This window comes from Lichenostomus cassidix, chromosome 8 (genome assembly GCF_008360975.1).
Source record: "Lichenostomus cassidix isolate B80296 chromosome 8, HeHo_3.0, whole genome shotgun sequence".
Lineage (NCBI taxonomy): Eukaryota > Metazoa > Chordata > Aves > Passeriformes > Meliphagidae > Lichenostomus > Lichenostomus cassidix.
In genome coordinates, this window is record NC_139489.1 from 177,951 (window position 1) to 204,430 (window position 26,480).

Consider the following 26,480-nt stretch of genomic DNA (forward strand, 5'->3'; position numbering starts at 1 on the left):
TTGATTTTTTAAAAAAGTTCTCACCTTACCACTTTCTGGCCACTGAAAACATGTTAGAAATTGTGCATGACTGAAAAGTCAAGCTCAGGCCAAGCATTTCTTCTTGGAGAGGGGCTGCGGAAGCAGAGTTTACCATGTGTCCTGAAGATCAGCTGACCTGGATCCTCATCAGTCAGTGGGAGATGATAACTCTAGAGTCAGGGGGCTGAAACCTTCATCTTCTTTCCCAGAATAGTTAAATTCAATGTCAATGAACAACTGGATGGTGTGGAACTCCCAGGATCTCTTAATGCCTGCACTACATAAGCCCCTAATTAGATTAAAATGGAGGGAGAGATGAGGGAAGAGGTATTGGGAATCAGGCTGCCATGAGTCTACTATTGACTGTGCTCTTTGGCTTCTGTGAATTATAACCTTAGCTGAGGGATTTACAGAGATATATAAGAACATGTCTGGCACTTAAGCCTGTTTGAAATTTCTATCCCGAGTTTTTTATTGGTTCCAAGTCTAAAATAGTGCAAGCCATTTCTCTTACTCTCTGAACACTCTTGATATGGAGTAGGTATACATCCTATCCCTAAACAACTGTGAATGAATACTGTTTTCTATTTGACTTTGCAGAGCTTGGAGAACTCCATAATGATAACCCTTGCAAACCCTTGAAAATTAGCAAAAGTGGCAAAATAAAGGCAATGCAACCGTAGGTCACAGATTCAAGGGGAGTGAGCTGAAATAGCAAATCCAAGATTATTGAATGAGGGTTTATTACTGTGTGCTGTGAGCGCTGTGAGATTAAAGAATTGGGCAGATTTCCTGGGGGACACTGATATGATCACAGAGGTTTTATCACAGCCCTCTCAATATAGCGCAAAGGAAAACTTGACCCAAGAAATTATTATGATTAGGCATCAGCAACTCAAAGGAAACTATCGAATTGTTTGGTTGCCAATGACACTAAACTCCCAGTGAAGTCAAAAATTAAAACTGGTTTGTCACTCCCGGGAATAACTTGTGTGGATGAAGTATCAGGAACAGTGAGGGCTGCTCAGGGTGCCCCACCCTGTCATGTTGCTCTGGCATTAAGTCCTTGACATTTATACCTGGTAACAGCACAGGATTCAGCCCTTCAGGTGCAGGTGAAAAATGAGCATCCAACTGAGTTACTTGCAATGGTCCTCTAAGTTCTTGGCAGTTTCCAAGGAGCTTCATTGGCAGTCACAAGTCCTGAGAGCTCAGTTCTTAGCCATGTCTGTTTTCTTCTGTCTGGGTGCAAAGTTGAAACAAACTTTTGCAAGTATTTACATTAATTAGACAATAACAAAGTAAAGAATTTTTTGACACTTGCGCATGGTCCATTCTTCTAGCAACATGTCTCCTGTCCCACCAATACTGGAATTTCAACAATGGGCTTTTAATGTGTCTGTAGGAAGCCAGATGAATAAAAACATGGCAAGCTGTTGTAGACCCCTGTGACCGATAATATCACTAGGTTACATGGCTGGCTGAGGTATACATGCTCTTTTACTGTATTACTTTCTGAGCCCTGAGTAGGCTGTAGGGGCATTCAGGCAGTGGATTTGATAGATGTCTCTAATTAGCATCATAAAGGTCTGTTCACTAGGTAACCTGAGAACATTTACAAGAAGTTTTCAGCCTTAGTCGCTGCATTTGGAAAGACTCAGGCTAAGAAACAGTTACTTGTTCTGATATTGACCTGAAAAGCTGGAACCATAAGTCTCAGGAGCAAAGGCTGGTGTCTGCTTATGTTTTAACTTCCTGTGGATCAGTCAGTTTGTTGGGATCAGTAACTGCTGTTCATCTGATAACCCAAACGTTCTTGTTGAGTCACTTTTCCTCTCTGATTTTGAGTTGCTAGTTCTTTTTTCAAACTCAAGTTAACTCCAGCTGGCATCACATGCCACTAAGTGTCATGTTAGAAGTTTGTTTAGCTCCACACAGAAGTACGTTGTGACAGTTTAATCATCAAAGAACTCATTGGTTTCAGCTATTCTCTGTCTTGACACTTTGCTGGCTATATGGAGGCCTGTTTTCCAAAAGAGATTTTGGATGCTACCAGTAGAATTGTGATATTTGAAGTCAAGTTCCAACAGCCACACACGCTGCCAGCTCTGGGCAGTGCCAAAGTCAAGCTTTCATATAAATGGGAAATTTTCTCAGTTTCACATATTATTTATTGGCTCTTTTCAGATACTATTTTTTTGAACTAGGAGTGACCGACACATTAAATAGTATAAAATATAGGACTAAACTTTATTCTTGTTTAAGACTGGTTGAAAACAGCTCAAGGACAAACCAAAAGAGGACTACTACCCTGATCGTCTGGTGGGCTGAAGGTGGTTCTCTGGTTCATGTTGCAGGCAGGACTTTAAATCCTACAACTTCAGTCAACTTGTTCAAACCATGGAAAACTGATCAAAATCAGATTACATAAAGTAACACCTTTCATAGAGAGGTTTTGTAGTGACTCTTTTTCCCCCTTTTCTGGGCTGGATTGATGCAAACAGAATCCTCTCTGATGGGCACTTTTCTGGGCACCTCCTTTGGGAACAGAAAGCTGTCTGGGGATCTGTTCTCAGTGTCCCACACTGCTCCCTTATGCTGCCTCATGCAGAATATAAAAGTTTTCTTGCAACCAGACCCATGAAGCAAAAATGCAAGTTGTTCCCTGAAGTCAGAATTCACAGGACCTGCCTTGTCCGTACCTGGGGCTGTGTCCAGTGCGGTGTGTCAGCAGTGTGTTGTCTGTTATGAAGGTTTGTTCTCTGTGTCAGATGGCTAATTGTCTGTGTGATGTGAATCATCCCAGCAGAAACAGACTCCAAATGACCAACAGCTCATTGCAGTGTGTCAGGAATAAAGTTTGGACAGCAAACAGGATCTTTTTGGCTTCAGCAGACAGAGTGAACCCCTTGTGAAAAGAATTTGAAATTTCAAGTGGAAAATGTGGAAGGAGGGAAGAATGTACAAATTATGCCAAGAAACAGACTTGCTACTTTGGCAGAAAATTTTCAGCTGGTGGTGGGGGACCCAAAAGAAATGTGGTGATCAAAAGTGAATAAACTGAGTTGTCTGTTTATTCCTGTTAATATAAGTAATTTTCAAGTAAGTTGATAACATACAATATGTTGTGAAATCCCTTTTGGATGACAAGAGCAAGAACAAAAAGCAGATTCTGTGTTTGTCAGTCACATACATCCATGTTTCACTGGTGAAATCAAACAGAGCAGGCAGTGCATTAGTGTAGGGTTATAGGTGTATACAATGAGCTCATCTGGGTCCAGGTGCAGCCATCAAGGAAACATTCGATATTATGAAGTTCCTTAAACTTCAAATGCTGTTATTTCTAGAAAGTGAGTTATTTAATGTAAATGTGAATACCAGGCAAGACAGGGAACAGCTCTTTATAGCTTGGGAAGTCACGTGCTTTCTCAATATAAATACTATTAACCATTTCATGCCTTTGCACACCAGAAAAGGGTTTTGAGGATGTAGAACCTGTGACATTAGCCCTCTCTACTCTGTTGATACTTGAAACTGTGACAGTATTGCCTACAGTTTTGCCAAAAACCACACTGAGCTGTCTTCTGCCTGCAAAACAGCCCTCACACCTCCAGCCCAAATTCGGGGGCTGTTCCAAGCTGCTCTTTGCAGAACTCATCTTGGTGATTTTTCTGCCTTCACACCACTGAGCTCTTTCCTAGAACCAACATACAAGTGTGTCCAGCCCATGGCATGTCAGAGGGGAACCGTGGCTGCCATCCTGCCCAGGATGGGAGGTCCTGGCTGGGACCCAGGGAGCTGTGCCTGGGGACAACTGGCCGCTGCAGGGCTGAGAGTAGCAGATTCCCACCAGCTGTTGGGTGGCTGTGTGGGCACCCAGTGTAAGAAAAAGTGGTGGTTTGTGTTCATGGATGTGTTGAGAACCGGTCTTGGGTAAGGAAATTATTTTAGACTAAGCAAAACATTTATTTAATAATAGTAAGGAAGACAAGCCTTCTACTACATTCCAAAATATTAATTTCCTACATTGGAAAGCAGGAATCTGTATTTTTTTAACTCTTTGCCTCCTTTTAAAATTATTTTTAAGCAGTCTTTCAAGGTGGTAACGAAAAAGACAGTAAATGCTCTCCTTTGCAATGTTGCTAAGTGTGGGGGCATCAGTGTAGTTTAACATATCAGGGAGGGAATTAAATAAGAGTTGGTTAGCAAAACTTTAGACCAAGCTCTACTGTCTGCAGATATCTATCCTCCTAAATACAGATAGCAAATTTCTTTGGATTCTAAAGGCTGTTTTACTCTTGTTTCTCGGTTTCTAGTACTAAAGAAAGCTCCTTGCAATTACTGTCTAAAATTCTTACATTTTGGCCTTCACTGGGGTATTTAGATCCTGAAATGTATTGATCATACCTTTATGTAGGACTTAAAACAAATTACCCTGGGTCAAGTTCTGTTTATACAGTGGACTGCTCTTGCAGAATTACCTCCTTGACTTAATAACTTCCTTTTGGATGACATTTCTGCCAGAAAGAAGACAAATTGGCTAAGGTCAGCATGAGGATCAGCTCAGCATGTAGGAGGAAATTGTAGCAGATCAGCTAAATTGCGATGGGTCTGGCTGACGGCGATGGGCAGCGTGACTTGGCCTGTGCTGGCAGGAGGGGCATTGTCCCCACAGCCCAGCAGCTCCCCAACAGGGTCATGCTGCAGTGTGGCCAATTCCAGCCATTCTGGAGTCTAAGGAATTCAGCTGACTGTGAATTAGGTCAGCACAGTGATCCTTTTGGCTTTACGCTGACATCTGCAGTGGTCTCCCCGACTCCTTGTGTTAAAGGCACCATTACCCAGCCGTACACAAGGTGCTCATGGGTCTCTGCAGATGTCACACAGTGCGATTTTTCTGCACCTTCCTCCCACTCATTCCTGTAACCTTCTTTGAAATTGTTGTCTTACAAGTAGCTGGGAGCTGAAAGCTTGCAGCTGAGCCTGCTCTCATCATCCACAACGGCAGGGGGGAGGATGCTGAATTTTCTTCCTGATGAGTGACATTAAAGCACAGGACTGAAGGACTGGATACAGATCCCACCATCCTAGTCCTGATGAGTGCCTTGGTGCTGTTCTGTGTTTATCTGTATGTTATAATAGAACATATTATGTTATATAGAACGTGTTATGTTATACAAAGCACATTATGTATTTGTTATATATTTAACATTATTTTTTTATTTATACATGTGAACCCAAAAAAGTCTGAGTTGCTGAGGAGGAGCTTTGCTGAAGTCAATGGCTTTATATTATAGTGAATTGGTGGTAAGAGAACAGTGGAGACTGCAGGCACTGGTCAGAGTGGCACCAAAACCTTTGCAGAGCCTTTGCAGAGACGCTTGAAAAATTGAGCTGCCCCTCAACCCTCTGCCCATGTTACAACATACCCTGCTCCCTGGGGCAGGGGCAGGGTGGGCCACATTTGCAGTGGTGTTACTGCACCTCAGCCTCCTTTAAAGTGCACCCTCACAGTCCCTGCACAGGGGGGAAAAGCCTACAGCCAAACTGCATAATGTCTAAAATTATGGCATTACCTTTTCCCTTTGCAAATCCTTCTATTTCTTCTGTGTTCTACAACAGAAAGAATGGAAAGGCCTCCTTTTAATTAAGCTCTTTGTCCTTTGAAGTTATTTTGTATTTTTTTTCACATTGGTGATGTAATTTATGTAAATAATCATCTATCTATGAAAGGAGTGTGTCTGTCAAAAGCTGAAATAAAAAACATCCGTCATTTTGAAGTGATTAACATTCTCCAGATGTTTAAATCATCAGATTTCAGGAGTTTCCCTTTGTTGTGATAATGATATAGTATCCAGAACAAGAATGTTTACTTTTTTGCAGGGGTCAAACATAGATTTTTCACAATCCTATTAAAGCAAGCAGTTTATTGTAATTGTATGTGCAGATGAAAGCATATGCAGTTATTATTATTTCCCTTAATTGTAAACTGCTGCTGGTAATTTTACTGTAAAGCTGAAACAAAAGGAACATACTTGAAAGGACCACCACTGCCCACTTATGTAATCAATTTATAGATGTCAAGTTTGTACCAAGATGGTTATCCCTCTCCCTCGAAGCACCGGTGACAGGCTACCACCCTGCAGCACGATCTCTGCTCTGGGGGGCTGCCAGGGCATACAGTAGATGTAGCTGATAATGTTAAGTGACAGCTCTGAACCACTGCACTCTGAACATGCTCAGCTTCAGGCTTCAGGGAGGAAGTGAGACACACATTCCTTCCTGATGCTGGACTGTGTGGCTGACCAAGAGAGCTTTGCCTGTCCTCCGCCGGCCAGCCCACTGCAGTGAGTGGAGCCACAGTACCCTGGTGTAAGGAAAAGGAGGGATATAATCTCGGGAAAGGGCTGCTTGTGAAAAATGGACCATTTCTTTTGGCTTCCATAGTTTTACTAGACAAATAACCGCTGCATCTACCCCAAGATTTCAATTGGACTGAAACATTAACTAGGGATTGTTCAAAATTTAACATTGTTTAATTGATGGAATGTTCTTATCAGATGAACAGATACACCTTGCGGGAGCATTGCAAAGGCAGGGACAGGCTGCAGCATTGCTGCTCTCTCCCTCCACTTTCCTCTCAGGGATGGTTTTGGCACACATCTCCTCTCTGGCTCCGACTGAGCTGTTCTTAGAAAGAGACAAAACCTGTTGGAGCAATTTCTTCTGTGTCCCACCCAGAACTCATTCCTCTAAAGCTGCACTTGGATGGAGCCAGTGAGGGGAAATTCCAGCCGTGTGCCAGGCTCCAGCACCTGCTGGGAGAAATGTGCCTCTTCCCAAACATTGTCTCATTCTCTTGCTGGCCTTTCCACCACGGGAAAAAAGGCAGATAAGTAAAAACTGTTTTGTGGAAGATAGGAATTTCACTCTATTTCTCTCTCGGGACCCTTACAATACCACACATGTTTAAGTCTCTAAAATGTTTGTCTATTTTCTTTTATCTGGCTCTTTGGATCTGATTTTTCCTCAGGCTGAGCCAAAGCCATCCTGAAGCAGATTTTCTGTGGCAAGCAACCTTTACAGGGTCATATATGGATTTACTTAGGATGGCCAACATAATTCCTTAAGAATTGAAAGATTTATTTACAAATGAACCAGCTAATTCCCACAGAGACTTGCTGGAACTGAGCCAGACCAACTGAGGAGCTAAGTTGCATGTGGAGAGAGAAAATACACATGTGGGCAAAGCTCTGAATGTTGATCCCAGAGTGGCTGGGGAGGCAAAAGGGCATGAGATGTAGGTTGGGAAGGTAGGGGGATGGTGCAGGTGAAAGGGTTATTGCTGGCTACATTTCAATGTTTGTATTGCTCTTGTGTGACTTTTGTCACACCAAATTTGCTTGTACTTTCCCTTAGCTCAGGAGAGGTGGACAAGGACAATTCTTCTGGGTCATGATTTGTATCATTTTGCATCTTCATCTCTTCTCCACTTCTATTGGCCTGATGCAGTGGATGCAATAGCACAATTTACAAAGCTGGTAGTGCATGGTCAGAGGTCATTGCCAGTTTCCTGAGCTCTCAGCCGTGGAGATGATGAGCTACATGGGGTCTGGCTCTCCATGCCCAGATCTCCTGTGGAGCCCAAGTCCTCTGACAGCTTTGCAGGCACAAACACCTCACAGTAAGTGTGGGATGAGCATGGGGTCAAGCTCCTTGCTCCATCCTCCCTAGAAACTGGTGCACCTCAGAATAGATGTAATCAATTATGCAAATATTCCTGTTACAGATGAGGTGAGCTGCTCGGATAGGCAAGTGCAATGAGGCACATTTGTCTAAGTAGGAGGAAAGTGGGTAGATGGGTTTGGTTTTCAGCACTGGGATCAATGGGAATAAAATGTTTCTCAGAGGGAGAATGATGTTAGTAATAGCCAGCATAAATGATGAATTAAAGCCAAAGCTCTCTTCTGTCTTTGCCCTGCCTCGGCATTGCACAACAGGCGTTTGTAGCTCCTTTGGACTCCTTGTGCTCATTAAAAAGGCAAATACAGTGTAGCAAGTCCTCTGAATCTGTGTTTTGGGTTTATGACTGCTTTCTTAATTGCATGTGATGTTCGAGCAAAAATGTGCCTTTTGTCATCACTGGTAGGTCATGGCCCCTTTTCCAGAGCTGGTTGTCCTGCTGGTTCCTGGTGGCACTGCTCTGCTCCATGTCCTGGCACTATCTTCAGAGAGCAGTGAATGTAGTTGTTCTGAATGTACCACAAATACAGGTTTAAGAAAACAAATAATGTCTGTCATTGCATTTTGGCTTCACTGTGCATTCCCTGGAGCCTGCTTAAAGTGGAGCTGTCCTTGTTAATGCTGAAACAGATTCTTCCCTTTTCCACAGTAATTTCTTCTTGAGAGTCTTCCATTACCTTGTTCACACTGGCTTTCTAGTTGGGACATGAGCTGGTGATGTGGCTGATGTTCTTGATGCACTAGATCCTCCAAACTGACACTTTGAAAAAGATATCTGAGAAACAGGTGAGTTACAGACCTGCACTATTTACCTGTTCTGCAGTATTTTAGGTTCCCAGCATGTGGAAATATTAGTTCTGTTATTTTTCCACTTCCTGTTTTCATACTCAGTCACCAGAATAGCCTTCTAATGAAGCATCACATCATATCACATCACATATCACATCACATCACATCACATCACATCACACCAATTTACCTTACATCACATTGTGTAATTTATGGTATTTGTTACATCAGTTTACATGGCACTACATGGCACTACATGGCACAACCTTGTCTCCTGCGCTCCCAGGGCCTATCACACCATTGCTGTTGGGGATTTGGTGCATTTCCATTCACCACTATTGTAGGGATGTGCCAGTGGCCCATGGAAGTGTGTTTTATTAGGTTAGCTGACACAGAGCTTCTGCTTGCAAATGGACTATGGGGCAAAATTCAGCTATTGCAGAGCAGTGGCAGTTAAAGGAATGAGGCAAATGCCTGTGGCTACCTGCAGATGTGCTGATGCATTCCTGAGCCTGAAGTGCTTGTGAGTTCTGTGGTCATACTGGAGCAGGGTGGCCCTGCTGTCTTTTCTGCTGCCAGGTATGGGCTGGGAGCCAGGGTGAACCCTGGGGTCTGCCAGGCACCAACCCCCTTAGCTGTGCTTCACACCTCTAGAGGTAGCTTGGGAGAAGCTCTAAAATACAATATGCCAGCAAACCAGACTATTTCTGGAAATAAATTGTATAAATATAAATTCTTGGCTAACATCTGAGTTTCAGGCAAACTAAACTCAACTCCAACACCCAAACACCCATGGGTGCTTCTGGCTGACTTCAATCCTTGAGCAAATTACTTCAACACTATTTCTCAAGTAACTGCAGAGCTGATATGTACATGGAACCAGATGACAACCGTCCAGTTTCAGCTGCCTTCTTTCAGCTTCATACTTGGAACTAAAGTTCACACAATATTTTCACAGAAATCCATCCTTCCAGAAAAAGAAAAGAAAAGAAAAAAAGAAAAGAAAAGAAAAGAAAAGAAAAGAAAAGAAAAGAGCATAAGGAAAGAAAGCAGTGGGAGGATGAAAGACAAACACAAAATGCAGTTCACTTAAAGATATCTCTGCTTGATGGAGGCTAAAAGGTGGCAGCTGTGCCAAAGTAGTGGACCCTAAATCGCTGAGCAAAAAAGAGCAGGGAAGGCTCTGATTGCTCCCAGTACTGTGGTGAATGTGTGCTCTCAGCCACAAATCAAGCAAGCATAAAAAAAAAAACCTAGAAAAAAAAGACTCAATCAAGGCAATAATGGCCTCCACTTCACAATCAGACAAGTGCTTCTACTTCAGAAATCCTACCATTTATGGCTGATTGCTAACCCTGGCCTCATTTCTAATCTAAAGGGCGAGTAATAATTTGGAAAAGGAATTATAACAACTTCCCAACCATTTGGTAAATTGTCATAAAGGAGTGTTGGGGGGTTGTTGCTGTTTGTCAGATTTTTTTCCTGCTACTGCTCTCCCACTTCCACCACCCTTTTTCTCCTTGATCTTATACTGGAAGGGAAGTGGTATACGGTGGAAATATGTAAGAAAGAAAAGTCCGTAGGGATCCCCTGACCATGGGACTCTGACATGTAGATGTCTATATGAAGGACAGAGAGGTGAAATGGCTCTTCCCTTTGCTACTGTACAGTGCCCAGAGCATCATGCAGGGATCAGGGGCTGCCCTGAGTGGAAACACTGCTCCCAGCCCAGGGGCTCCTGCACAAGTTCCCTGCAGTGGGGAAACCTTCTTCATTAGGAACTTCTCAAAGGAAAGGATGAGGACCACCCATGCAGGAGGATGGGCAATGTTGGGGTGCTGGTGCAGCAAGAGCCTGCTGCCCACCTGACACCTCCATGCAGCCACCCTGGCACTTGGCCTCCCCTTGTCAGGGGCCATCCAGTTGGATGGAGCTGCTGCTCTGCTGTCCCAATCCTGCCTGGACTATCCGGAGTAAGCAGAGAGACATTAACGGTTTAACCCATAGGTTATCCTGATGGGAAGTGCCAGGTCTGGAACTCTATACCTGAAATGCATTTATTGCATTTGTTTTCCTGGTTCAAACAGGGAGAACCACATCTGTAAATTTTTCAGTATTTATGTGAATATTTTTTCCAACATCTGCAAGTCTGTTGTGATTTTCACACACATATCAGATTCAGTCTTAGAGGTCTTTCCAACCAAAGCAATTCTACGATTCTAGGGTTTTTTAGGGAGAAAACACTGAAACAGAGGACTTGGACTGTGTTCCTTCCAGCCATCACCTGTGAAGGCTACAGCTGCCTTGGACAGGACTAGAGACTTTGGTGCCACTGTTCTCAATGGCAGAGTGTTTAAAAACAAATAAAACTTAATGCAGACAAAAAGAGCCTGGGGGACCTATGCTGGGGGAGAGTTGTGCACAGCTTCACCCGGGTTATCTAATCCTGTGGAAATCATGAGTGTTTTGATAATAGCAGACATTTGTGATCAAAATACCTCTTATCTCAACGATTCAAGGACAAAATGGGATGCCATTGTCTCCCTGGATGAATGTGAGATGTTTTATGAAAAGTACGATCAGTGTGTTTGGAGAATGACAAAATTTCCTTCCTATCTTGGGAGGTAACTGCAGCGCTGGCTGTGCACTGTGTCTCTTACTCCTGGTTTGTGCTGTGAAGGGATCTGTGTCACAGTTATTTACGTCTGTATTTTAAATATGATTTGAAAAGAGACTGATTCAAAAATTTTCAATGACCCAGTGAAATCTGAACTACTTATTACAAGACAAGAAGTATAATGCTTCAATCAAAATAGCAACTTGGAATGTGTTTTATTAAGCAGGGTTCATTTAATATTACCCCAGAGTGCTGTGGACATGAAAACACATTCTTGAATTTGAACTTTCATATCTAGGTAATAGGAATGAAGGGGAAATGATCATTTTTAATATTGCACATTTTGGGCCAAATTCTGATCCCATATAGAACTACCCACAGCATTCCTGCACATTTTCCAAAAGTGGTGTGTCCCTGGGTCCTGTATGTCACTATGTGGTGAGTATGTTACAAGAAAAACAAGTAGACCCTGCATAGAGCTCTAAGTAAAATCCGGATCGACTTTACTTTCCTATCACCATCTCTGCAGTTATTTCAAGGTGTTTCCAGTGCGAGAGAACAAAACAAGGCTCACGCTCAGTGCAATCGAAGAAAATTCTTAAATAAGGCAATAACGGATGCAAAATAACAGGAAAAAGTGGTTTATATGCATAAACTCTGAGTGCATTTCACTTGTAAATAATCCTTGATTTTTGCTAGCAATGTTATGCAAAAATATTTAAATGAACAGATTATAAAAGAGCAGCGCTGCCTGTGTAACGCGGATTCAGAATGTATTGGGGACGGGCAGCTGGGAAGCAATGGGACCATTTATGTCTCCATTAGCTGAGAATTGCTGATCATACCAAAGAAAACGGCTTTTTCCTTGCCAGCTGTTCGGTTATTTCAGGAGCTTAAATGCGTCCTGGCATAGCCCGAGCGTGAGCGGTGGGAGCCGCAAGTGCTGGTTTCTCCCTGCACGGACACGGGGTGAGTTCCCCGGCCCTGAGCTCATCGGCACGAGCGGGACGGGCGGCTACCGGGGTTCATCCGTTCGTTCGGTTCCGCCGCTCGGTGACCACGCTGGCTCTCGATCCCCGCGCTGGGTCCCGCTCCCCTTCGTCCCGCCGCCGCCAGACACCCACCGGGGCATGAGGACGAGGAGGGACCGGCGGACCACGACAGGCGCGGAGAGCTGTGCTCCCTGTGCAGTGTTAAAATACCATAAAACAGAACTTATTAGGTGCTTATTTAGAGAAACGAAAACTCCTGTTCCGCTACACGGTGAGCGAACCCCCGCGCCTGCATGAATTCTCACCCGCCGTTCGCGCGGGTCGTGCCGACACCTTCCACCTCCGCCGAATCCCCGAGACAGAGGGAGGCTGTGACCTGCGCACCGAGATGTGCCGAGCATCGCTCTGCCCGCTGGCATCGCGCCCACAGCCCGCTGGGGCTGATGGAGAGCCGGGCGGTGTGGGACGGGATGGGATGGGATGGGATGGGATGGGATGGGATGGGATGGGATGGGATGGGATGGGATGGGATGGGATGGGATGGGATGGGGAAGAGCCGGGTTGTGTGGGATGGGGCAGAGCCGGGTTGTGCGGGATGGGGCAGAGCCGGGCGGTGCGAGATTGGGGCAGTGCGGGTCTCCTCTGCCAGCTGGGCCAAGCACCCAGCAACCAGGCTCTGAGCTGTCAGAATTCCTCTGCAAAAAATGCAATTATGGTAACTATAAAACTTGATTTTGAGAAAAATAATTTTCTTTTCACAGGATCCTGCAGAAAATGAAAACAAGTTTTTTTCCCTCCAGTATAAAATTGACCAAAGTAGTGTATTTGCTCAGGTACGGTAAATAAACTGCATCCAGAAAGCAGAATAAAATCTTTCATGTGCATCTTTCATATAGAATCTTTCCATTCTATATGGAATTTGGGTGTTGTTCTCTGATTGGCAAAAAAAAAAAAAAGAAGTGAGAATTCTCTGACCTTGATCCCAGGTAGCTGCTTGCTACACCACCAGCACGTTTGACAATAATTCCTACTGGCTGTTTTCTCTTGGTGTGAAGAAATTAAGTGAGCAGCTCAGGAAATTTAGGCACTCATATTTTTTTAAGACTCAAATTACTTTTCAAAGATTCTCTCACAAAACACCCAGCATGTTCCACTGAGGTAGTTTCAACCATGGGTAGATCAGAAGTGAAACATTTTCCCTAATATCCCATTATGTAAAATCAAATTGACAAGATAACGCAACGTAATTGTGTATTTTCAGTAACCAAAAGTACTGAAGAGCTGCTAAGCCTCCAGCACACGATACATTTAAAATGATAAATTCAAAAGACTTGATAATGAATTTCATACGATTGTATGTTGTTAATAAGTGCATGAAGCTGCCCTGGTCTGGAGAGGTTTAACCCCATGTAAAAACACTGACATTGCTGCACTCAGCAGCTGTTACTACCATGCTCTTGCAAACTGATTTAAGTACCTGAATTTCAGAGGAAGAAGCTATTTCAAGCAAATACTTGTGCTCGTGACATGTGTGATTTGCATGTACAGAATTATCCCAGTGAATCAGTCAAGTGACTTTGTGCCCAAATGCATGGATTTGCTAGGGAGCACAACCGGCTTGGAACCTGCGGCACAACGAACTCGGAGTGCTGTGGTCTAATTTGAGTAGTTTCCTATTGTGGATGCAAAATGCTACAGGGTGAGAAATGACCAGTTCCTGGAGTGAATGAACCAATCTGCCTCCCCTGAAACAACTGAGTGCAAAGGGAGTGAAATTGTAATTTTAAAAAATTTAACATAGCAAGTATGAAAATACCTTTTAAGTTAATTAAGTGGCCGAGCACGCTTACAAATTGTAAAGATTTGACAGTTTTACGAGTCTTGTTGCTTATCAGTGAATTTCCCTCCAGCCATAACCCCCAGAATCCCCTTTTCAGAGGTGCTGCTTCCAGCTGCCTGTGGATGCTCTGCCCACTATACGCCTGTGCTCTGCACATTTACAGCCCAACAGACCTGCGTACAGCAGCTGGAAATGAAACACAGCTTGACAAAATTAACCTCAAAACGAACTGCTGGAACTTCAGTGAGCCTGGGGCAAGGTGTGGTGATTCCCCAGTGTAAGGGGCAGTGGTGCACGAAGGAAGGCATTGCTGGGGCTCTGTGTCTTCCCGGAGCAGTGTCAGCTTGGTGAAACCACCTTAGCATTACCCTCTGCAACCTTGGACAGGGTGTAAAAAAATTCAGAAAAACCTGGCAAAAACTGTCCTACATTTTAAGCACTGAAGTAACACGTTTCTCTGATCTTTCTCTGTTTATTTTTCTTCTTGTAGGCTCTTTTGGTTTTTTTTACTGAGGTCCCCAACAGTCTTCAACCATTGGAGATTATGGCAATAAAGTAACAAAACGTCAACAGTTAGGGTAACATTTTTATGTTAAGATGCCAAAAAGTCTTCATGAATTTGGTATTATTTTTCAGAGGAATGTGGGATCGTATCACACGTTTCTGACAAACTGTATTTCTCAGAATGTAAATACTGTAGCCCTTGGGGTGACTGTGCTGGCATCTGGAGCTGAGCCAAGCCCTGCCTGAAAAGTGTGAGGGGTGTGTGAGGAAACTGGGCATTGGCACACAGAGCTGGCCAAAGGGGCAAGGAAAAATGGCACTGAGTGACCAGTTGCAATGGGAATTGGAGCACACAAACAACAGTGAGACTGAAGTCCAACACAGCAAAGAGAAGGGAAACAGCAGCTGATGGTGCAGTGGTCAGGAGAGATCTGGAGGCGCCCAGCTGAGGCCGGCATGGAGTGTACCCAACTCCTGCTTTTCTGTCCTAACCTCTGGTCCAGGTATGCTTTGCAGGTGGCCAACAGCTGTCCCTGGGCTGTCAGGAAGGTCCAAGTGTGTTGCCACATGCTGGTCTGCAGAGGTCCTGCAGGGAAGAACTATCTTCAGGGATAACAACCCAGCTTTTAGGTTGCTCTGCTCTGCAAAATCCAGAAGCTGGAAGTGAAATGCTGCCACAGAGAACGCGGCGAAAGGCTGCAGCAAATCAGTTACTTCTGGGATAACTGATGGAGCACAACTTTGTTAATTCAACAGTCAGTTAAAAAAAACCCAAAACATTCTACATCTTTTTTCTTTTTTACAGGTGTTCTGTAGCTACACCTGCTTACTATTCTGTAAATTACCTTTTTTCTGGTCAATGTCCATGAGAGCACTACTACTTGGAGCATGGGAATATACAAATCTCTTAAAAAGAGCATTACAATAATTTTCCAGTTCACAGTTTGCTTTCAAATGCCTTAGTCTATATCATGATTTCAGCAAACAGATCAAGACTGCTTTCAATATCATCCTGGGGTTCCAGCTCTCCACTGGGATCGGCCTGTTCCTTAGCACTCCGTCTCTTTCTTCTGTGCTTGTACACAGAGCAGCTCTTCTCTGACTCCTCAGGAGACAAGGTGTCTGCAGGGACAGCAGCTTCCAGAGCCAACTCCAAGCCTTTGTGGAATCTAGACAGAAACAATTCTGTAGTTACTATTTTTATAGGTTTGGTCAGGATCTGCAAACTAGTCTGAGAAACTAATGCTTTTGGAATGTAATCAAAACATGCAAGGGGAAAAAAGTGGTTACTAATGTTTTAGCTGATACTGAAGAAAAATTAGATGTCATGAACAGAACTGCTGTAATCTTACAAACCTGTCAATCCTCCTTATGTTTTCTTCCATTTTCTGATTGGCTACATGTACCAGAAATTCAATATATTCTTCGGAGACCATCAATCTCCCCTTGTGGCTCAATGGAACTTCTAAGCAGTGAGTGCTCCGCACAGCCTGAAAACACACATGTGATTTATCTGGAATAAAGTTTTTTAGTTTATAAAGGTTATTTAAATAGTGTGCAGGGAGTTTATTTCAGTAAAAAAACTGCTTATCCACATGATTTGTTAGGTTGCTGTCACCTAAAGCAGCAAGCTATTTCTTTGCTACAGCATGCTCCGTGATGTTGCAGCTTTTAAGCACAAGTCAAGTCTTGGCTTGTAAAAAAACAAGGTTAATGTAACAATATGACTTTGTTACATCCTTTACAGTAGCAGAGTGCTTACCATTGTAATTTTTCCTCCTCTGCCAACTGTAATACCAGAGTTCCTGAACCCAGAGTCAACAGCCACTGAATGCTGCAGAAAAAATAAATGCTTAAACAGGTCTTGTGCACTTTCACAGCAAAAAAATATTTATGGATGAATTGCAATGCCACGTACAATCTCAGTTTTGCAAAAAACTTACTCGAAACCATCTACCCAGACTTATACAAAAATAGTTACATTAAAATATTTCTGAAATGAAACCCACAAATTGTGAGGGGTTTTCAGAGACTCACGGTGGATCCTGATTGTCTAAATCCATCAGTGCAGAAGGGATGTAATGTCTCTCTGGGCACTGAACTGTTTTATCCCAATGAGCTGTAACTTCACAGGCAGTTGTGCCACATGTTTATAGCTACAAGTGTAGATGCACTCTACAGTGAGCTCCTCAGCTCTTCTGCATGAATGACAAAACAAGCCCAGCACAGGACATGTTGCTCTGCACAGCCATGCTGGAAGAGCAGAAAGCAAAGGCACCACTCAATTAATTGAAAATGGAGCCAAATGGCCTGGCTGGTAGCAAAGTAACATCTAAAATCCATCCCTTTCTGCCACTGATAGCAGCCCAGGCCCCTTAGGTAGTGTTTCATGGAGCAGACTGCTTCAGCTCGAAGGCTGAATTGCAGGTGCATCATTTTCCTTTCTAAGTACAGTAAAACCTTCACCAAGTTTAAAGCTGTGTTTTTTCATCAGCTTACTTTAATACCCTAATTGTTAAACACACAGCACAACTGGGACTGCTCCTAAGTACCACTGCTTCCCCAGGAGTCAATACTTTTACAGGCAGGAATGTAACAGAACAACAATGTCACATCGTACTTGACATGGTCTTACCAGCAGCTGTGCATCCTGCAGCTCCTGACACAGCACGTGAAGAACAAATGGTTCAAACTTGAACACAACATCACCAGTGGCTTTTTCTAGTGCTGTCATCTGGAAAATACACCACAATATTTATGTTACCATTGCAAGTGCATACTGTTATTGCCAAAAAAACCCCAAAAAATCAAAAAGAAGCTAGTCTATGTGTGAAATAAGCATAAAAAATGGAGCAAATGAGTCCCAAGCAGGTTTGATCAATTGCTCTTCAGTTTTCTTTATTCACAATGCATGGAAACTCTCTGGAATTTCATGATTCTGTTTGCTAAACTGGGTTTAATAAAAATCTATGGCAAGAAGACATTAAAAACTGTGCTTCATCCTTCCCTGTTTTTCCTTCGTACATCCAAACCAATTGACGCTGTACATCCAGAGAGGGATGATGGCCGTTCTGCTTCAAGCAGGTGAAATTTGAGGTTCATTTTTTTCCTTAAACTGTGTTTTTTAGAATCAAAGGCATTTAGTTGCTGAAGTACATCTCTAAACTTCAGAAAACTTCCTGTGGTTCAGCAGATTTAATCCACAGCCTAACATACATGACCACACTTTAATCCTTGTTTAAATACCAATGCATAGCCTGTTATACAAGAGTTACAAAAATAAATTCAAAGGTTGAAATGAGAGGCATAAACCCATAAGAAAAGAAAAAAAGAAGTAACTTTATAAAATTGAAGCAATCCCCTTCAGACCCATCAGCCAGAACACTGAGATGGTAGTGACAGTTTTTCCTGGATCTATGAGTGTGCAGACAGCTGTCTGACATCCTGCATGGCTTATGAGGACTGTTTACCTCCTTTTCAGGAGGTGAGACACAGCACACAGGATCCTGACTTCCCCTTTCATTTCCTGAATACCGCAAATAATAGTAAAGCTTTATCGTAAGTTATAGCAGTTAAAAAAATTGACAAAGACTTTTTTCTTCACTTGCAATTAATGTATTAAAAAAAAATTCCCACCTACCTGTTAAATGGAACAGGAAAAATCAGTCTCATAAGTGTTAACAATACTCTACTGCATCCCCCTTGGCCTGAAATTTGCTGATGGAAATTTCAGCAAGTTTTGCTTTGCTAGTACAAATACTAATGAAAACAAATATTCTGGAGGAGACTTTTGTGCAGGTGTGACAATGAATATGTATAGTAAAGTGAACTATGAAATGAGTGAGAAAATGTTGACCTTGCAACTGCTTCTTTTGTGGGACAAAGCAATATATTCAAACAGCAGATTATTTTGAAAGCATACTAAAAATAAAACCCCCTGACTATAAATGTTTTTAATCTCAGCGGATTTATGATACTAATTAACAATGCAGTGTAAGAGAGTCGCAGTTACACCAGTTTCAGGTGTCTGTGTGCTAGCGCAGCAAGCCAGGCTCAAGACTTTTTTTAACTCACGAGTTTTAAATATGACTCCAGAGAGTAAGAAGTTATTTAAGTTTCTGGTATATCAGCGGCATTTATAACTATGCAGAGAATTTATTATTGAGCTTAAAAACATTCTCTTCAAAACAGATCTGGAGAATTTGTTAAGCAACACATCTAAAGAAAAGGTAATTTTGAGAGCAGAGTATCAATTCACCTCAGCAGCAGGAATAAAAACCCTTTAAAGTAATGTGTTTTCCATGACACCAGGAGCATTTAACTGAATAAATATAAAAGATGTATCCCACTGTTCCCTTACCACATCGCCTTTGACACATGGGTCATGCGTTACCAGCAGCCACGTGCAGTTCTTCTTTTGGATCCCTGTGCCGTCCGTGTCCTAGAGATGGACAGAAACCATTAGAATGGCTCCCAGGTCGGTGAGCTTTGATCTGGTGCTGCTACAAAAATGAAAATAAAAAATATTGAATAAATAAATAATGAATAAATGAAATAAATAACAAATAATGATAAGTACAAATATTAAACTGAAAATATTTTCAATTGAAATAATAAATTGAAAACAAAGAGCGTCACCTTGAACCAAGAGCCCATTCACACCTCGACTGATCAACACCCATGCGTGTGCTCAGCGCGGCTGGGCTCCGGCAGCAGCGTATTGCTGTCCCAGCAACTGACTGAAGAACTGGGGCACGGACAGGGAAGCACCGAGAACAGCGGGAGCGCCAGGACCTCAGCCCCGCGACAGCAAGGACCCCGGGAGCGGGAGAGGCGGGATCCCCACCTAGGCAACCATCGCCAGGGCGCGCAGCCCCGCCCGTCCCTGTCCCTGTCCCGATCCCTGTCCCGATCCCGATCCCGATCCCTGTCCCGATCCCTGTCCCTGTCCCGATCCTGATCCCTGTCCCTGTCCCGATCCCGATCCCTGTCCCGATCCCGATCCCTGTCCCTGTCCCTGTCCCTGTCCCTGTCCCTGTCCCTGTCCCGATCCCTGTCCCTGTCCCGATCCCTGTCCCGATCCCGATCCCGATCCCTGTCCCGATCCCTGTCCCTGTCCCGATCCCGATCCCTGTCCCTGTCCCTGTCCCGATCCCGATCCCTGTCCCGATCCCTGTCCCGATCCCTGTCCCTGTCCCTGTCCCGGACCCACCGCCAGCACGACCCTCCCGTCGCACGAGCTCGTGGTGCAGAACCTCTCGCGAGCGTTCAGGAGCCGCACGAGCCCCGCGGCGCGCGCGTCCAGCCCGCGCTTACGGCTGGAGTCCGGCCGCGCGAGCCGCTGCGCCTTGCGCCGCGCGAACGCCGCCATGGCGCGGGGACGGCAGCCCACGAGGGACAACCTTCCGCGCGCGGCCGCGCGGCGGGGCGGGGCGGGGCGGGGCGAGGCGGGGCGAGCGGTGGGAGGCCCCGCCTGGATCCAGCCCCGCCCTCCTCCGCCCGGATCCGCACTCTGCCCCGGAGGCACCTGTGCTGCGCAGGTAGGCGGGGGGCGCGGGGCTGCCTGGCGCTCCCTCGGAGGGACGGGACAGGAAGGTGGCGGCTCTGCGCTGCCCGTGCTGGGCTCCACAGGCACGACGGGCACGGGCAGGCCTCAGGCAGTGACGGCCCCTGGGGCGGCTCGAAGGGACGGAGCCTGACCGCTAGGAGCGCTTCCGGGGCGCGGCCTGAACACGAGGCGGCTCAAGGGGCAGGGCCTGGCGGCGGTGTGTCTGTGGGCGGGGCCTGGTGGAGGAGGTGTGTCTGTGGGCGGGGCCTGGTGGAGGAGGTGTGTCTGTGGGCGGGGCCTGGAGGAGGAGGTGTGTCTGTGGGCGGGGCCTGGTGGAGGAGGTGTGTCTGTGGGCGGGGCCTGGAGGAGGAGGAGGTGTGTCTGTGGGCGGGGCCCGCCGCAGGTGTCTGTGGGCGGGGCCCGGGGGTGCCAGAGGCCATGTCCGCGGCCTGGCAACTCCAATGCTGTGATAGCCCCGCTGGCCACGGGCCCAGGCTGTGTTTCCCGTCCGCCTCGTGCCCGGGATCCTGGAAGGTGCTCTGAGCGGGGAGGCCCAGGGCAGCTCGGGGCCTTCTCTTGCTCCCGCTCCCTCCCCTTCACCTGGTTCGGTTCATTGTCACGAGACCGACCCGCACACGGACCCCGTGTTCCAGGCGGTGTCCTCAGGGCATGTCATGGTGGCTCAGGCTCCCCTGACCTGAACAGGCACCAGGGATGGTATTGTTTCTTTTTCTCAGATCCTCTGGTCGCCATGGCAGCCACCAGGAGTGTGATGAGAGCAGTCCGAGTGTTTGAATTTGGTGGCCCTGAAGTGCTTAAACTCCAGTCAGATGTGTTAGTTCCTGTTCCAAAAGAAAACCAGGTATATGTGAGCTCTGGGAAGGGAAGTAGTGATAACGAATGTTAACAGGTGCCTGCAGGACAGAATGAGGGATACAACCCAGAATTGTACATTTAGAGTATGTGAGTTTTGATCAGTGTGTTGATAATACTTGAGATACCATGCTTAACAAATGTGGCCTTTTCACTCTTTGGTGGGCTATATATTCCACATCAATATTTTCCTGAAATTAGCTTCAGTTTGACTCTGGGTTGTCTCAGAGGCTGTTCAAGAATTGAATAAAAATGTTGCAACTCTGTGATGTGAATTCAAGTGCTAAATCTTTTTAGTTATTGCTAAAGAAGTGTTTTTTCTTTTAGGTATTAATTAAAGTCCATGCCTGTGGGGTAAATCCTGTTGAGACATATATTCGTTCTGGGACTTATGCCAGGAAACCAGCTTTGCCCTACACTCCTGGCTCGGATGTGGCTGGGGTGATTGTAGGTGTTGGGGAACACGTGACTGCATTCAAGGTATTTACACATTGGGGTGTAATTCACTATTGTTTAATGTGTCCTCTGGCTGATTGCTGTGCTACTGTACCTGGTTTTGTTGCTTATAATCATGTAAACTGTTCAAGCGGGGACTCCCCTTCGTGGACTGAACTGGTAAAAGCATGCAGTGGGATCCCATTGGCAAACCAGTCTGCAGGTGTGACTGTGCTAAATGTTCTGCCCTCCTGAAGTTCAGAGATCTCAGATGAGACACTGCAGTCTGTCTGCTTAAAGCAGTGACATCTGGTGTACAAAAATTGGGGTTTGGAGCTACTTTTCTGGCATTGCAGAAATAGTTGAGATTGGATGCTTCTTGCTGGGGGTAGTAATTTCAGACAGAACTAAACATTTTTCTGTCGTTTTTTGGGAAATGGAAATTGCTTACTTTAAAAAGCTCCATAAATCCTGATGTTGTTATTTGTTGTTAAAACTGTTCAAATACTGTATTACCCCATCTAGTCATCTTACTTGGATTTCTCAGGGGGAAAGTCTTGAGACAGGAGAAGGCAAATATCAATTTGCTAAAAGATACCTGTGACATGTATTTAGTTTTTAAATCAGTTGTCCCTTTCAAGTCACTAGATGTTTGGTCCCAAACAAACATAGAAATTGTAGTTAAAATTGGACTAAAATTACCTGATTTGAAATTTTTGTAAAAATTTTGGGAAACCTGAGAGATTTGGTTATCTAGAGATTTGAATCATCTTTATTTGTATTTTCTTATCAGCAGTTTGATGTGTCTGCTATGTGTGTCTTTTTTCTTCCTCTGGCAATTGTCAATTGTGATGCTCTTTGCTTGAATGAGAGAGAGATGTCTTAGGGTATATTAAGAATATGTGCATTTCCACATTTAAACTAAGCAATTTAGAAATGTTTCTTTTGCGTTTCTAAGAGCTTTTAAGGTTTTGCATTTGGAATCTGTGGAAGGAATTCCTGACTTCAAGTTCACTAAGGTTCATATTAATGAGGCAGTAGGTTTGTGTATTATACTGCAGGGTGGGGTTACAATTATGATAATTGGGATTTAAGTATAAGAAATTATACAGTTTGTGTTGCATTGATGGTATGTATCAGTATTTATAAAAATTTCTTTGACAAATTTAAGTGGTTATTTTTGATAGGGGAGCTGTTAAAAATAGCCTTAGCTTCTGTAAATTGGGCCTTAATGTTTATTAAGGAAAATGTAAGGGCAATTACTGATTTCTCTCCCTCCATTCTAGAAAGGTGACAGAGTTTTCACTCTTGAAACGGTTTCTGGAGGATATGCAGAGTATGCAGTTGCTGCAGCCAACAGAGTCTTTCTTTTGCCAGACAAAGTGGACTTCAGGCAGGGAGCAGCAATCGGAGTGCCCTACTTCACTGCCTACCGGGCCCTTTTCCAGAAGTAAGGCACCAAATCCATGTTTGTGCACTTTAATCTTTTATATTGAAAATACCAAAGTTCATATTTTCACTGTCCTGTAAAATAGGGAGGTTGATAAGTGGGCAGTGTTTAAAACACTTAAGAATGTTATGCTTGTAGAATTGGCAGATAATTTTAACCTAGAAACTTGTGACTGTGTTTTCCTGTTAAGTCTTTTTTTCTTGAGAGAACATACCTGGAAATGCTTCATGTAATAAAATGTGTGACTCCCTTTCAGTATTCACTGGTATTTTAGCTAGGGAAGAAAACCAGTAATAGCTATAATTTCCTAATTAGGCAGACAGGTACTGTGGAGCAGAAACATTGCTTTTCTGTGACAGGTGAAGGTCCTGAACTGGGGCTCAGTACCAGGCTGTCGCTGGCTGCTGGGTGCATGTTGCTTCAAGTCATCAATCACAGGATTTATTTTGCCTCCTTGTTCTCCCATAAAGGCTTATGATATCTATTTGGCCATAAATTGGAATATAATTGGAACATAAATTGGAAACAATGCCATGTGAACAATGAGATTTGATGTCAGTATCTGCAACCCCATACTCACTCATCATGTACTGCAATCACAGTGCCAATATTTCTATTTCACTCAGGGGCTGTGCCAAAGCAGGGGAAAGTGTGCTGGTTCATGGTGCTAGTGGGGGGGTAAGTATTCCAGGGAGGCAAGTGATAGAGAACACTGCTTTCTGTCCTTGCATCTGCTTCTTCTTGGGCTATGAGTTATGGTCATATTTCTATCAGTAGATTAGCAGATTATGTTTTTATTTCAGATATTCTAGGATACACTTTCTTAGAACAAACTCTGTTATTACTAATAACTTGTGCAGTTGAGAGACTGCATGAGTGCTGGTTTGAGCTCCCGAGTCAGAAGGTCACACACTGAACAGGTGTTTGCTGCAGGTGGTAGTTGGTCTGGAAGTTTTATAACTGATAGCAGAAAGCTGTAATTTTCCAATATGTACAAGTTGTTCCCAGTCCTCTGAGAATATGTCACTGGTGCAGGGCAACTGTGCATTTCTGGGATGTTTTTACCATGAGGCAACAGCTAGCTGCATAAGGAGAGGTACCAGAATATATAAATCTGCAACTGAATACTATTTGAAATTGCACTTCTAGTTTTCTTTGGGTTTTCATGACAAACGTATTGTAGATCTCTCTCATACAACATTCTAGTTTAATTTATCTCCCACACTCTACACTTACTTGCTCAGTTTCAGGTGAAAGCAGAAACTTGAGCTTCAGCTGCTATGAACAGGCCAAGTTTCCTTAATGATTTGTTAGACAACAAAAAGATGAGTTCATGTCTTACTCTATGGTACTAGAATGGCATTCAGCATCATAGACTCTTTTCAAAAAATTTCATAAACTAAATATAGTGCTTCCATTATTACTGGAGTGCAAAGCTGGTAGAAGACACTGAGAATTTACTTTCTAAAGAAGTAATGTTAATAAAATTTGTGCCTGCAGATTTTCTTTGCAATGTATAATGCTGATATTAATAGCAGATGATTCTGTGAAGAGAAGAATTTCCTTGGATTTGTATCAAAAATATATGGCTCAGCTTTGACAAATACACAATATTCTACATAGATAAATATCAAATGCTGATAGCTATTAAAAGGCCTTAAAATTTACCATGCCTCTCTAAATATATTTTCTTTTTTAAAGACGATTTGGCTGTCTTTAAGATCCAAATTACTGGCATCAAAAACCTTACCAGACCAGCTTTTTAAATGGAAAAGTTCCAAGTTGCTGGTAGAATATTTAAAATTTAAAATTCTAAGAAAGACAGAGGTAAAATAATTTTATCTTTCATTTGTTCTTTTTTTCTCCCCTCAGGTGGGACTAGCAGCATGTCAGATTGCCAGAGCTTGTGGTTTGAAGGTTTTGGGTACAGCAGGAACTAAGGAGGGCATGAATGTGATCCTGAGAAATGGCGCTCACCAAGCCTTTAATCACAGAGACCCTAATTACACTGAGAGAATTAAGGTAGGCATGTATCAGGACTCAAGAATACAGGTTGCCTACTTCTTAACAAAATGTGAACAGTTGTTTGCAGAAGACTTTAAAGTAGATTTATGTAGGAGCAATAATGTACTGCCTTTTTCATTTCTACACTAGGAAAGCTTTCTCAGGCTGGAAGAGCTGAGCTTTCCTCACAGGCAGTTGAATTTAAAACTTACATTCAGCAAATTCTAGTGTGGGACCACTTCATAAGTTAGCACAGCAAAATGTGCTACAATTCAGCTCATAGCTGTCAGCTGCAGTACAAAGGCTGTATTGAAAATTCAAACAATAAGCTTTAGAATTTATACTTTCTGTAGTGTATAAAGTAAAAGGTGGTACTCAAGCACACAAATAACATCCTGTGTCCTGTACAGGAGTGCACAGGGCCGCGGGGAGTCGATATCATCATAGAAATGCTCTCTAATGTCAACCTGGATGCTGACTTGCAGCTGCTGTCCTGTTCAGGGAGGGTGATGGTGAGTGTTTGTGTCCCTGGCCAGAGGGTGGTGGGGGAAGTGTTTGTGTCCCTGAGTGGCGAGGTGATGGTGGGTGCTTGTGTCACTGATTTTGCGCGTTCACCATCACAGTGAACAGCTCTGACTCAACCCTTTGGACTCTTTTGGGCAGGTTGTGGGCTGCAGAGGACGCATCGAGATAAACCCAAGAGACACTATGAGCAAGGAGTCCAGCATAATTGGAGTGAGTCTGTTTCTTGCAACTGAGGTAAGAAACATTTCTATTTCAAAATACACTTTGTTGGCTTATTCCAGCACCCTCTATTTACAGTTTAAATTATTTGTAGGAATGAAAGAATAATTTCATTGTAACGAACTTGTTTTCTCATTCCTTTATGTTTTGATTCAATCTCAGAATATCATAAAATATAGTCAGGTTCTGGAATTTGGTTTAACTCTTGCATAAATTGTCAATACTATTCTAAAATGCAAAGACCTTGTCATAAATACTATGTTTGTTACATGCAGGAGGAGAGGCGTGAATGTGCCACAGCAGTTCTTGATGGCATAGAAGCTGGCTGGCTGAAACCTGTTGTGGGCTTGGAATATCCCCTGGAGAAAGTAGCCAAGGCTCATGAAGACATTATTTGTAGCAGTGGTGCCCGAGGGAAGATGGTGCTCCTTCTGTAAAGGAGCACTTTTGTCCATTTATTTTGTAGCTGTTCTAATTGCACCTTTGGTTACATGGTTCACTTAATGTATGTTATAAACATACTTTTGATCAGGTTTGATAGTAGCAGAAAATGCTCACTTAGATGAATTAATTAATGTTTTCTCTTTGAATGAGCAGAGTTGCATTTACTGTAAAGTAATTTTGGTAGCTTTTATGATTGATGTGGAAATAATACATTTTCTCTGCTGATGTGCTTTTTGCTGCAGGGGATGGTAGGGTTTGGTATCATGGTCTGTGTGAAGGCAGTGTGACGCCATTGTAGGTAACACAGAATGAAGCTGCTTTTTACAGATACACAAAATTAAATAACTCACTATGTGCGTTAATTAGAACTGTAAATTCTTTTAGCCACAAAAATTTGTCCTCAAATTTTGTCACATAATTTACTTGAAATAAAAGCTTTTACTGACAAAATAGTTCACTTTCCAGCTCAAAATATG

At 43.6% G+C, this 26,480-nt stretch overlaps 2 protein-coding genes across 4 annotated transcripts; one reads left to right on the forward strand and one right to left on the reverse strand.

Moving 5' to 3' along the window:
- Positions 1-14,575: 14,575 nt before the first annotated feature.
- Positions 14,576-19,937, reverse strand: TYW3 (tRNA-yW synthesizing protein 3 homolog). Of its 2 annotated transcripts, none has more exons than XM_085067354.1 (6): positions 19,719-19,937; positions 18,867-18,947; positions 17,142-17,240; positions 16,269-16,340; positions 15,863-15,996; positions 14,576-15,675 (listed from the first exon to the last, which is right to left on the reverse strand). In XM_085067354.1, the coding sequence occupies exons 1-6, from the start codon at positions 19,875-19,877 to the stop codon at positions 15,471-15,473; spliced, it is 750 nt and encodes a 249-aa protein (XP_084923480.1). In that variant the 5' UTR covers positions 19,878-19,937; the 3' UTR covers positions 14,576-15,470. The 2 variants fall into 2 exon arrangements, with proteins under 2 accessions (XP_084923480.1, XP_084923481.1); XM_085067355.1 differs by lacking the exon at positions 19,719-19,937 and adding an exon at positions 19,145-19,395.
- On the forward strand, positions 19,936-26,454 carry CRYZ (crystallin zeta). Of its 2 annotated transcripts, none has more exons than XM_085067352.1 (9): positions 19,936-20,046; positions 20,792-20,916; positions 21,255-21,407; positions 22,649-22,812; positions 23,439-23,490; positions 24,685-24,834; positions 25,227-25,328; positions 25,480-25,575; positions 25,836-26,454. In XM_085067352.1, exons 2-9 carry the CDS (start codon positions 20,806-20,808, stop codon positions 25,995-25,997), a joined length of 990 nt encoding a protein of 329 aa, XP_084923478.1. In that variant the 5' UTR covers positions 19,936-20,046; positions 20,792-20,805; the 3' UTR covers positions 25,998-26,454. The 2 variants fall into 2 exon arrangements, with proteins under 2 accessions (XP_084923478.1, XP_084923479.1); XM_085067353.1 differs by lacking the exon at positions 19,936-20,046 and adding an exon at positions 20,254-20,271.
- Positions 26,455-26,480: the final 26 nt, after the last annotated feature.

What these genes read in the sequence shown, in the direction of transcription:
- TYW3 (XM_085067354.1), bottom strand. Translation starts at nt 19,877, where the DNA reads ATGGCGGCGTTCGCGCGGCGCAAGGCGCAGCGGCTCGCGCGGCCGGAC. An exon ending in CATGTGTCAAAGGCGATGTG is followed by an intron (nt 17,241 to 18,866) that starts GTAAGGGAACAG and finishes TGTATTTTCCAG; the next exon opens with ATGACAGCACTAGAAAAAGC. An exon ending in AACATAAGGAGGATTGACAG is followed by an intron (nt 15,676 to 15,862) that starts GTTTGTAAGATT and finishes GTTTCTGTCTAG; the next exon opens with ATTCCACAAAGGCTTGGAGT.
- CRYZ (XM_085067352.1), top strand. Translation starts at nt 20,806, where the DNA reads ATGGCAGCCACCAGGAGTGTGATGAGAGCAGTCCGAGTGTTTGAATTT. An exon ending in AACACGTGACTGCATTCAAG is followed by an intron (nt 21,408 to 22,648) that starts GTATTTACACAT and finishes CCTCCATTCTAG; the next exon opens with AAAGGTGACAGAGTTTTCAC. An exon ending in GTCTGTTTCTTGCAACTGAG is followed by an intron (nt 25,576 to 25,835) that starts GTAAGAAACATT and finishes TGTTACATGCAG; the next exon opens with GAGGAGAGGCGTGAATGTGC.